The sequence below is a fragment of the Emiliania huxleyi genome (genome assembly GCF_000372725.1).
Source record: "Emiliania huxleyi CCMP1516 unplaced genomic scaffold EMIHUscaffold_91, whole genome shotgun sequence".
In the NCBI taxonomy this organism is placed as follows: domain Eukaryota; phylum Haptophyta; order Isochrysidales; family Noelaerhabdaceae; genus Emiliania; species Emiliania huxleyi.
Window position 1 is genome coordinate 10,082 of NW_005195220.1, and position 11,769 is coordinate 21,850.

Consider the following 11,769-nt stretch of genomic DNA (forward strand, 5'->3'; position numbering starts at 1 on the left):
CCGCGTTTTGTGCGAGGGCCTCTGCGCGAGTGGAGCGGAAGAAGAGCGCGCCGGACCTTACGTACACCACGTCCGAGCGCGCAGACTGCAGCTCCTCGCGCTGGATCTGGAGCAGGCGGAGGTCGGTGTCGCGTGGCCGAGCCGGCAGCTGGCTCGTGCTTGGCATAGAGTGGTTGCGGGTCTGATTTCTTTCAAAAGATTTCGTGGCGCGACACAACGCGCCGGAAAACTCAAAAAAGAAAGAAAGAAACCTCGGCTCTCAAACTGTCACTCCCCTTTCTCCCGGCCGGGGTGGGGCGCGCGCGGGGGCGGCGGGTGTGCGGGATGTCTGTGGGCCCGAGAGCGATGTGTTCTGTCCGCCTTGCGTTTGTTTTCAAAACATCGAAGGCAAAGCTTAAAAGAATACATCGAAAAAAAGAAACCTCTGCGCCCCACCAGCCAGACCAGCCGTTTGGCGCCACCAGCCACATGCTGCCTCCACCAGCCACATGCTGCCTCCGCTAAACGACTTGGCGACCGGCTTCACCGGCTTTTTGCTTCGCCTACGGCAGGGCCAGCGCGGCCGTCCGCCGCGCAGGCAGGTCTGCCAGACGCACCACGAGCCGCGGGCCTGCGCGGCGGGCGGCGGCGAGGTTGCGATGTGGGAAGGTGCGCTCGCACCGTTCGAGGGCGAGGGCGGAGCGCCACCGGCGCCGCTGCCGGGGAGCCTGCCGTACCAGCACGCCGCCTGCTTCCTCCTCCTCGCGCTCTGCGTCCGCCTCCTCATCCGGCGGCTCCGTCACCGTCACCGCGCGCTGCTGGCCGCCGACTGCGTCTCTCTCTCCGGCCACCGGGCGGCAGCGACGCCGCCGCTGTCGGGCTGGCGCGCGGTGAGCGAGCGTTGCGGCCGGGCCTCGACGCGCCTGCGCGCGCTCGCGCGCTCCTTCGTCGCCCCCGCCGAGCTCGCCGACGCCGTGCTGACGCTCGCCGAGCAGCTCGAGGCGCGAGAGGCGCAGGTGGTATCTAGCCGAGATACAGGCGGAGGTCCAGCCGAGATATCGCCGAGCAGCTCGAGGCGGGAGGCGCAGGTGGCGCGCTCCAGTTCTCCCCTCCAGGCCACCTCGAGTGTGCATCGAGGTGGTCATTGAGAGGGGAGACCTAGAGACTGAGCGGGCCGGAGGTTCTCTTGTCTGTCTGCAGGTGGCGCGCTCGTCGCAGAGGCTCGAGAAGTACCACTCGATGCTGCACCAGCGCGCAGGGCTGATCGCCTCGCTCCTCGAACCGACCGACGACCTCGCCGCCAGCGGAGAGGCACACGGCTCGACCGGCGCCGACGCCGCCCTGCAGCAGCGCAAGCTGGCAGAGGCACTGCGAACCCCTCGCCTCCCTCCCCCTCCCCCTCCCCCTCCCCCTCCTCTTCCCCTACCCCTCCCCCCCCCCCCCCCCCCCCTTCCCCCCCCACCCTCCGCCCTTCCCTCCCCTTCCCCCGCCGCCCCCCCCACCTCGCGCCCCCCCCCCCCCCCCCCCCCCACCCCCCCCCCCCCCCTCCCCCGCCCCCCCCCGCCCCCGCCCCCTCGGGGGGGGGTGCCAAGCCCCACCCTTTAAGGGAGGGGCCAAAAGGCCCGGGGCCCGTGGCCAGGGTTCCGTAGGCCCCCCCCGAGGGGGGCTCCCACGCGGCGGGCCCCGCAAACCTTCAGAAGGGGCCCTTCTCTCAGCTCGGGAAGCGGTTCCGGGGGGGGGGGGGGTGGGCCGAATTAGGCCCCCAGCTGGAGAATCTAATGTGGGCCTTCCCATTTTTCCCCATTTTTTCCCTTTTCTCCCTTTTTCTCCCCACAGGCCCCCAGCTGCAGCAGATAGTGCTTGAGTTCGACCCTCCCCAAGACGGGGGTACCCTGACAGGGGGGGTGCTGTCCCTTCCCCTTCCCCCCCCGCCCCCTTCCCCGCCTCCTCCCCGTGGCAACTTCGCCGACCAACCGTGCCTCCCCCCTTTCCCCCCCTTCCCCCCCTCTCAGGTGGCACCGCCCTCCCTCCTCCTCCTCCTCCTCCCCCTCCTCCGACGCGCGGGCCGAGCAGACTTGGCTGCTGCAGCTTAACCGACAGGTGCCCCTCTCGACCCTCCAGAGACACTTCCAAGACACTTCAGAGACACTTCAGAGACACTTCAGCTGCTGCAGCAACCGACAGGCGCCCCTCTCGACCCTCCTGCTCGAGACCGAGGCGGAGGCGGTGGTGCCGGCGGGCACGGGCGGCGCGTGGCTCGTCGCGGCGCCGCTCGCAGCCGCGCGTGCAGCTGCTGCCGAGCGGTTCGTCGTCTCAGTTCGTGAGGAGTGATGTCTAGGCGCACGTGCGGCCGCGTGTGGAGGAGCTGCTCGAGCTGCACCGCCGGAAGCTATGGCGCGTCGCCGCAGTGTCGGGGGCGGCATGAAGCGACTCGTGAAAGGAGGGGCCTGACGGAGCGCGTGAATTCAGGCGCGCCGAGCAGCCAGGGGCGACAAGCCGCGGCATCGCCCCCGCCGCGGTGTGGCATGCGCGCGACACGGCTGGACGTGTCGTGGGCACGTCCGTGACGTGTCCCCGGCGCGCCCCCCCGCAGGTAGAGCACGCGCGCGACCAGGCCAACGCGCTGCTGCGGCGGCGCGGCGTGCCGAGGCTGCACTGCGCAGCTGCGGCAGCTCCTCTTCACGGCTGCAGCTGTGAACAGGTACCACGGCTCTGCCAAGCACGAGCTGCATGTGCGCGAGTGGCTCGCGCGCGCGCGGCGAGAGGCGAGGGCTTGCTCTTCCTCCTCTGCTCCTCCTCCTCTGCTCCTCTTCCCTGCTCCTCCTCCCCTGCCCTCCTCTGCCCTCCTCTGCCCTCTCACACAACCTTCTGCCCCCCCCCCCCCCCCCACAGGCACGGCCGCCCTCCCTCCACATCTCCCTCTCGGAGTGGGAGAAGAGCTCGTCGCGCCGCACCGCCACCACCGCAGCACCGCACCCCAACACCCCGCCCCACCGCCACCCGCCCGCTCACCCGCCACCCGCCCTCGCCGCCCTCACGCACTCCACGCCCTTCCGCGCGCCGCCGGCGCCGGCCGCGCACCGCGGTGATGGCGGCGCCGGTCTTGCGGGCGGCGCGGCGAGCGGCGAGGAGCAAGGCGGCGCGGGCGGCGGCGGCGATGGGGGCGGCGGCGAGGGTTGCGGCGGCGATGGTTGCGGCGGCGATGGCTGCGGCGGCGATGGCGGCGGCGGGGTCCGAGCTTGGACGCTGCCGGTCGGCGGGTCGCTGCTGTGGGTGAACGACTTGGCGGACGGCGTTGCGGTGCGTCTGCGAGTGGGCGAGGCTGCGACGCGCACGCTGCAGCCGGGAGAGCGGTGCGAGAGCTGCTCCTGCGGACGGGCGGGCGGGCAGACCACTCAGGGATGAGCCCTGTTTACTGCGTGGAGTAGGTGCGAGCTGCTGATGCCACGGTTGGCTTCGGGCGGTACGAGTGGCGGCGCTGCGTCGAGGCGGGAGGCGGAGGCGCGGACGGGGGCGGCGGGGGGGGAGGAGGAGGAGGAGGAGGAGGAGAAGGGGAGGGAGGGGAGGGAGGAGGAGGGGGAGGAGGAGGGGGAGGGGGAGGGGGGGTGGCCGGGGGCGGGGCGGAGGTGCGCGTGGTGCCGGTGAGCAAGCCTCGCGCAGCACGGCAATCAATGAGGCACTGGTGTCCTACTCCGCCAGCAATGGATGGATAGGTGGACAGCATCACGCAGTACGGGACGTTTGCAGAGGCCGAGGAGGGGGGGGCGGCTTGCGGGACAAGCGAGGGCGATCTCACGCAGCGCGACGCAGAGGAGGCGCGCATCTCGCAGCGAGATGCAGCCGAGATGCAGCCGAGATGCAGCCGAGACGAGGCGAGATGCCCCGAGACGAGGCGAGATGGCCCGAGATGAGGCGAGATGGCCCGAGATGAGGCGAGATGGCCCGAGATTAGGCGCACGCGCCGGTGCCGAGTCCGAGGCGGTCGCACGCCGCGGCGGGGGGCGGCGGCGGGGCGGAGGGCGGCGCGGAGAGCGGGGCGGAGGGCGGGGCGGAGAGCGGGGCGGAGGGCGGCGCGGAGGGCGGCACGGAGCGTGTGGTCGAGGTCGAGGCGGCGCCTCCCGCGGAGGCGGTGCGCGCCGTGTCGGAGGAGGAGAAGGCCGAGGCGATCTCGGAGGCGGCCGCCGCCGTCGTCCGCTTCTCGTCGTTCGCTCGCCGCTTGGGCGACCGCGACGATGTCTGCGACCGGACCGCCGCGCTCGGCTTGCTGCCGGAGCTGGGCGACCACTCCGCGCGGCACGAGAGCCTAGAAGCAGGAAGACGTGTTCTTGTCTCCCAACCGGCGCTCGAGAGGACACGCACTCCGCCGTATTCGACCGCACTCGGCCGCGTCCCGCGGTATTCTCCCCTCCTCGTACTCACGCGGTGCGGTGGAGCAGTTGCACAATGCCGCCCTCCCGCCCCGAGGCTGGCGTCTCCACCACGTAGGCTGCCCATATCTCCCCATATCTCCCCATATCTCCCGCCCCGAGGCTGGCGTCTCCTCCACGTAGGCTCGAGAGGACAGCCGCCGCGCTCGCCGCGGCGACGCGCTGCTCGGCGCAGTCCCACTCCCTCCTCACGGCGTTGCAGCGGCTGCCCGCGGCGCGCGGCGCGCGGCAGTGCGCGTGCGACTCTCGCCCGGCGGACACTGCCTGGCGGCTGCGGAGCTGGTGATGAGCTCTTGCCACGCTCTTTCCGAGTAGGTGCGATTCGCTGGCGGAGCAGCTGGCGGCGGGGACAGCGGCGAGCGGCGCCCTCGCCGTCTCGCTCGAGGCGGCGACGCGTCGGATGCCTGGCTTGTCCACGACACGTCCACGACACGTCGATGGCGTGTCCCGCAGGCGCACGCGGCCGGGCTAATGCTAACGGCGGTGCAGGGCGCGTTGTGCGGGCCGGCGCCGCGGGCGCGCGAGCAGCTGCGCCGGCTCTCCTCTCCGCAGGTGCCACGAGTCAATGGGGAGCTGCGGGCGAAGTAGTCATTCATTCATTGCGCCGACAGGTCGAGGCGGCGAGCGCGATCTTGCAGGCCGCCGCAGTCAAGGCTTCGCCGCCGTTCCGTGCCGCCCTCGCGGCGGCGGCGGACCGGATCATGGCGACGGGCGGCGCGCTCGGCCGGCTGAAGCGGCTGCTGCCGCAGGAGCCGCCGCCTGATCATTAGTTCGTGACGAGTACTGAGTAGTTACTCCCTGAGCTGCTGCCGGCCGCAGGAGGCTGTCGCTGCGCCCGAGGCGACGCGAGGCGCGAGCGACGCCGACGGATCGGCCGACGGCGCGACCGGGCCCGTCTCGCCCGCGGCCCGCTCGCCGGGCGACACGTCGACCACGAGCCCCACCAAGGGGCCTCCACTCTACGGCCCTACCTCGGAGGCGTGCACGACTCCCTAGACACTTCCTAGACACTTCCTAGACACTCCCTAGACACTTCCTAGACGCTCCCTAGACGCTTCCTAGACACTTCCTAGACACTTCCTAGACGCTTCCTAGACGCTCCCTAGACACTCCCTAGACACTTCCTAGACACTCCCTAGACACTCCCTAGACACTTCCTAGACGCTCCCTAGACGCTCCCTAGACGCTCCTTAGACGCTTCCTAGACACTTCCTCGGAGGCGCGCACGCCTAGAGGCGGAGGACGTCCTCTTGAGTACGTGCACGTGCGTACACTTGTGCTCCAGCTGGCGCCCGAGAGGACACGGACTCACACTCACGCGCTGCTCTGAGGACGCTGCACGAGAGGGGTCTTCGCACACCCCCGAGGTCGGTGTATTCAGCACGCAGGCCTCCGGGGCCTCCGAGGCGCCGACGCCGCCGCCGCCCGAGCCGGCGACGAACGCGCCGACGCCGGCGTCGGCGACGCCGGCGTCGGCGACGCCGGCCGCATCCGAGGCGACCAAGCTCGACTCTGAGATTGCGGAGCAGCGCCGGCAGCTCGAGACGGAGCGCGAGGCGTTGCGCGCCCGCCGCCTCTCCCGATCGTGCCGCCACAGCGGCGCAGCAGGCTTCTCGCCAGACTCGCTCCGCACCTCCCCCTCCGCCGCCGGCTCCTCCCCCTCCGCCGCCGGCGCCTCGCCCGCGTTTCCCGCCTCTCCAGCCTGCTCTCGCGCCGGCTCGTCCCCCTGCGGGCTCGGCGCGGAACGCACGCCGAGCGCGCTCACGGCCGCGTCGGAGGCGGCCACCGTCGAGGTTGCGGCCGCCCCCGCCGTCGGCAGCCCGGCATCGGTCGTCTATTCGATCGCCGGCCACCCCCTCTACGACGCCCCGCCGGCAAGCCCCGCCCGCCGCTCCGACTCGCGCGCCTCGCTCTCGTCCGCCGAGGAGAACCGGCCCGCCAACGGCTCGCGGCACCGCCACTCCGCCGAGGCGACCACGGTGCCCGCAAAGGCGCGCGAGATGACTCGAGATGACGGTAGATGACACACACACACACACACACACACACACACACACACACACACACACACACAAGACACCCTCTCACGCCCCGACCCTTCCCCTTCCCCGCGGCGGCAGGTCGCAGAGTTCGAGGCGCTGGCCTCGCCCTCCCAGTCGCCCTCGCTTCGCTCGCCGCGCGACTCCTCGCCGGCGGACGTCGACTCGCCCGCGGACGGCGCCTCGCCGCGCCGCGTCTCTGGCTACCGCCTCGCGGCGAACGCTCTCGTCGAGCAGCGCGTGCGGCGCGCTCGGCTCTGCAACAGCCACTCCCCCGAGGCCCAGGACGAGGAGGCGGAGGAGCTGGGCGTGTGAGGGGCCGCGGCCTCCAGCAACCCGCCGCCTCGAGACGCGCCTCGCTTGGCCTGACAGACAGCCGGCCGCTTGGCCGTGTCTTGACACAGAGGGGGGGAAGGGGGGGTGCAAGCGCGGCGTCATGCGCTCGTCGGTCATCGCGCCTACTCCCCCTCCCCTCCCCCGCAGTCACATGCGTACCCACCGAGGACCCTCAGTCGCCGAGGGCGAGCGAGCTGCGCGCTCGTCCAGGCTCCATGACCCGTTGCGCCCCGACCGAACGCCACAGTCGGTGTCGCTGTGGCGACGCGCGCGCCTTCACGTTCGACCTCTCACATGAGTTTAGCCGAATTTTTCACGGTACGCGAGCGCTTTTCTAGCTCGCACTCTCTTTTTATACTGTCAAATCAAGAGGGACGTTTTTACCTCACCTTACCTTAGACCGAGAGAGAGAGCGCGGGCGCGGTGCACAGGGACAGGCCACACACCCCACACGCCACAGCGATTCGTCACTCAGAGGCGCGCGCGAACACTCACATAGCGAGTCAGAGATCGAGCTCCTAACTAATCACCTCCGCTGGCTCATCCGCCCGGGCGCTGGCTGCGACCCTCGCCCCTCGGGGGCATGGTCGGCGGAGTTCGCCGAAGAAAGGGTGGTCGGGGGGAGCTCAGGCAGGCTGCTCACCCACGTGCACCCCGGTGCACCGGGCCAGGGCCGAGCGTTTTTGATCTCTGGGTCAGTGGGCGCCCGACGTATCCACGCAAGCGTGGTCCGCGGTCCGCGCGCATGGCATACAGGCGTTCGCCAGACCGCGCAGAGGCTAGGCGACCGGGGAAGGACTAGCTCAAGGGCAACACAGCGTTCCAGAGTCGGCGTCGCTATCATCTTCCCTCTCTCCGAGTCCTGGCCGCCGCCTGTTGCTCCGTGTCCAATGGTACTGCTGTCGCTTAGATCACAGATCACACAGTAAGGCCCCGTAGCTACTCGAGTATGGATGGAAAAAATCCGCCTCTCGCCCTGGCGCCTGGGATCTACAATGCTGTCTTAAAAGGTCCGACCTGTGGAGGTGCCGCGTCCTGTGCCCCGTTCGTGCCGCGCGTGTTTCTCGCTGTCTTGTGAGGAATTTGAAAAAAATCATCAAGTCGATCGCTTTGCCCCGCGATGACACGCTCTCGGGGACTCCTTCCGAATCGCGCCCGCTCGGTTAGGCGAGGCCATGCCGCGGCTAATCTTCAAGCGTGTCGCTCTCGACATTCCGATCAAGAAAGACGAAGGAATCGCGTTCGTCGACGACGCAGATCGGGCAGCAGCAGCGGCTGCTTTAGCGGCAGTGGAGGCCGCGGACGCAGCAGCAGAGGCGGCGGACGCGGCGGAAGCTGTACGTGTGGCGGCAGAGGCGGAGAGGGCGGAGGCGGCGGCGGAGGCGATGGAAGCTGAGTGGGTGGTGGAGGCGGCAGAGGCGGCGGAGGCGGAAAGGGTGGCAGCGGAGGCGGAGGTGGCGGAGGCTAAGCGGGTGGCGGCAGAGGCGGAGGCAGCCGAGGCCGGTGAGGAGTCCAACCAGGTTCAGGCAAACGAGCTCCACCCACCAAGCTTCGAAGAGGCGACGCGCAACTTCCCCCTCGGGCAGCCCGTCTCGCAAGCTCCGAATGAAGTACCCACAGAGCTGGCGCTCATCCGCCTGCATCAGTTCAAGGTGCTCCTCGATGCCGGCGCGATTTCGCAGGAGGAATACGAGATCGCCAAGCAGAAGCTGCTGAGCGTCTTGATGTCGTGAGTCTCGTGACGCGTGCGAGTGGTGCGTGCGAGTCTGGCGGGCGGGAACGGGGAAGCCTCGCCGGGCGGCGCGGGCGCGAGGCGGAGCCGTCACAGACAGCTGCCTGCGCAAGATCCAAGAGAACACCCGTCCCTGCCTGGAGGAGCGACGCAGGGTCTGGCGAGGGTCGCCCCCCCTTGCCGCGCCTACCTTGTGTGTGTGGATAAGTTTACCTTACCTTACAGAACCCACGTCACTGGTCGGAATCTGAATTCGTAAACACATGTGCCGACATAGAGAATAGAGTGTAGAGAGATAAAAAAACACCGCCTCTTTGCATATTTTGGGTCGTCAGCTCGCTCGAGACGCTTCCCAGTTCTCAGCCGAGTCGTGTCCCTCTCTGTGTGATGGCTGTGTATGGCGGGTCCTATGACTTTTGTGCGCCTCTCGTCTCTCTGACTCGACAAAAACTCTCGCTACAACATGTACATGTACTGATGTGCTCTCTCTGAGTTGCTCTCTCACTGACACCTATGACCTCCCCCGCCGGAGTCCTCCCATCCCTCCTATCATCTGAGAGCGAGACCTGTCGGCATCGCCTCTCTGTCTGGAAGAAAGAATTTCACAAACATAACTCTCTGTCTCCCTGCGAGCGATGTGGCGGCGAAAATCTTTTGTGACGGCGCCGTTTCTGCCGCCGCAAGCCAAAGAGAAGTGCGTGCACATGAGCCGACCGACCGTCCGCCGCCGCTACCGCATCGACAGCGAGTGCCTCACCCTCTCCAAGGTGCAGGCCGACCTCAAGCGCGCCGGCCGTCGCACGTCCGCCTTTGACTTCGAGTCGTTCGCGACCGCCTCGTTCGACGCCGTGCTCGCGGACGAGGAGGTGCGCGGAGAGGTGGAGGCCATCACGCACGCCACTCAGCAGGTCGACGTGCGGCTCCGCATCGTCCACAGCATGAACACCGAGATGAAGGTTGAGGCGGACGCGGCTCTGAGGGAGGCCGACCTGCCGCCGCCCTCTGCGAATGCCGCCGCCGCCGCCGCCCTGCCGAGCGCGGCGGCGCCCGGTGGTGCACAGCGAGCCGGCGTGTGCGAGGGTCTGAGCGGGGACATCGCGCAACGGCTCGGCGAGGCGATGGCGCGCGTCGCAGCCGGCTGGCACGGCGGCGCGGAGGGCGCTGTCCCCGTCGCAGTGGATCTGAGCTCGCTCGCCCCTCCGTGGCAGCCTCGCCCAAAGCCGTCCTCGCGCAAGGCTCGGCGGGCCGTGCCGGCGGCGCCCGTCTCCATGGCTCCCGGGCCGCCATGGCTCGCCCCGGACGCGTTTCTCGCCGGCGGGAGCGAAGCTGCGCCCACAGGCGATTCCCCCCGTGGCCGCGCGCTCACCGAGTTTGGCTGGTGGTCGCTACTTCCGCCGCTCGAGCTGTCGCCCGGGGACAGCTTGGCTCCGGCGCCCGAGCCGTGGGGCGGTGCCGACGAGGGCGAGTACGGGGAGGCGCATCCGTTCAGCTGCGAGCCACCGCTGCCCCCTCCTCTTCCGGGCGCCGACTCCTCTTCGATGCACGTCGATGAGGCCGGGCCGCATCCAGGCAGCGCCGCCTTTGAGGACGACACCGCGGCAGCGGGGCCTTCTCGGCCGGGCGTGGAGCAAGCCCTCGCGCCGCCATCCTCCGACGAGGAGGAGAACGAGCCGCGGCTCAAACTGCAACGCCACCGCGACAAGGCCCGACCGCGGCGCGGGCTCGTCCTCCTGTCCTCGTCCGACGACGACGACTTTGAAGAGGCCGGACCGCCACGCGGCTCACGCTTCGCCGCCACCGCCGCCCCGAGCGAGAGCCAGCTGGCGGCCGAGCTGGCCGACGCCGACCCAGCGCCATCCGGCGGGGCACACCTGCAGACCCTCGGGTGGCACGCGCGGGAGCCGCCGCCGCTGGTCGAGATCCTGGCCGAGCACTGGCGGGACGGCCCCGGCGGGCCGCAGGGCGCGCGTGCAGGAGCCAGCTCGAGGTCTCACCGCCGCAAGAGCTGGGAGTCCAATGTCGACGCACCGCACTTTGGTCGCGACAAGCGGCAGTCGCGCGTGCACGGGCTGGTGTTTGAGCAGCAGTCGGGCTTCTCGTACCAGCTTCCGCCGGGCGCCATCGACTTCAAAGCGCGCGAGTCCTTCTCCACGATGCTGTCCATGGATGGCGGGGAGACGCACAGCGATCTTCGGGCGCGCGCGCGCGATCGGCAGAGCTGGCAAGACAACTCGCGGCACTCTGCGTGGCCCTCCGGTGCTCCGTGCGAGGGCGCCGGCGACGAGATGGACGCCGACGGGGGGTCTGAGGCGGGCTGCGAGGCGGGAGGGGGCGCGGACTTTGGGGCTGGGTTCGAAGGAGAGGAGGCCGACACCAGCGGCTTGAGCCTCGACGACAGCCCCTCGCGCCGTGCGGAGCCGCCCTCTGACGAGCCGAGGACGCAGCCCCGCCCCGAGCAGCGTCAGCTGGGCCGGGCGGCGCTGCGCGCGGATCCCCACCGCCGGCTCTCGGTTCCGCAGCTCGGCCAGCTGGTGGCGCGGCGCGCTGGTGGCGGCGGCGGCGTCCGCCTCGCCGCCGTGGCAGGAGCCGCGGCAACGCCGGGCGGCGCACCGAGCATGTCGCGGCTCTTCATGGGAGCGCTGTGGGCGGCCACGACGCAGCACGTGCTCTCGCTGCAGTCCCGCGACGGCGCCGATCGCACCGTCCCGCCGCAAGTGGGCCTGCTCTTTGCCGCCGGCAAGAAGGTGAGGCTGGTTGCGGGCGTGAGGGATGAGGACGGCCGGTGCGTTGATGTGCAGGTGCAGCTGGCATGAGAGGGGGGAAGAGGGAGCTCGCCATCAGCAGCCGTTGCGAGGCGGCGAGAGTCTCTTGCGAACAGATCTGAAGGGCTCCGCTGCCCAGCGCCGCCGCCCCGGCCGCTCCCGCACACCACGGCCGGCCGTGTGGAGCGCTCTTCGCCGTTTTGCGCGTTCCACGCGGCGAGGAGTGCTGTTTTCGACGACTTCGTACATTGCCTCTCTCTCTGGTCTGACTCTCGTTCCGTCTCTCGCTGCGAGAGCGCGCGAGTTACAACACAAAGCTCCCTCGCACAAACAAGAGAGGCTACTTCCATTTCACTGTGGCACAGCTCGCGTTACAAAACCTTGAGGCTAACCTCGAAATCTGCACCTTGGATGGCTGCGCTCCCTGTTTCGCAGCCATCCGTGCTAAGGATGGCTGGCACGCCTAGATCTCAGCCATGCACGCCGACCATATG

At 69.6% G+C, this 11,769-nt stretch overlaps 3 protein-coding genes across 3 annotated transcripts; all 3 read left to right on the forward strand.

Moving 5' to 3' along the window:
- Positions 1-488: 488 nt before the first annotated feature.
- Positions 489-1,344, forward strand: EMIHUDRAFT_453718 (hypothetical protein; the record flags this gene model as incomplete). The annotated part of the gene is made up of 3 exons (XM_005757313.1): positions 489-581; positions 669-995; positions 1,180-1,344. Coding segments are annotated over 3 exons (585 nt in total), but the record flags the coding sequence as incomplete, so codon positions are not given.
- Positions 1,345-3,741: 2,397 nt separating this feature from the next.
- Positions 3,742-6,202, forward strand: EMIHUDRAFT_453719 (hypothetical protein; the record flags this gene model as incomplete). The annotated part of the gene is made up of 8 exons (XM_005757314.1): positions 3,742-3,794; positions 3,932-4,272; positions 4,530-4,643; positions 4,722-4,791; positions 4,860-4,958; positions 5,018-5,155; positions 5,226-5,384; positions 5,795-6,202. Coding segments are annotated over 8 exons (1,102 nt in total), but the record flags the coding sequence as incomplete, so codon positions are not given.
- Positions 6,203-7,956: 1,754 nt separating this feature from the next.
- Positions 7,957-8,514, forward strand: EMIHUDRAFT_107419 (hypothetical protein; the record flags this gene model as incomplete). The annotated part of the gene is made up of 1 exon (XM_005757315.1): positions 7,957-8,514. The coding sequence occupies one exon, from the start codon at positions 7,957-7,959 to the stop codon at positions 8,512-8,514; it is 558 nt and encodes a 185-aa protein (XP_005757372.1).
- Between the last annotated feature and the right edge of the window lie 3,255 nt (positions 8,515-11,769).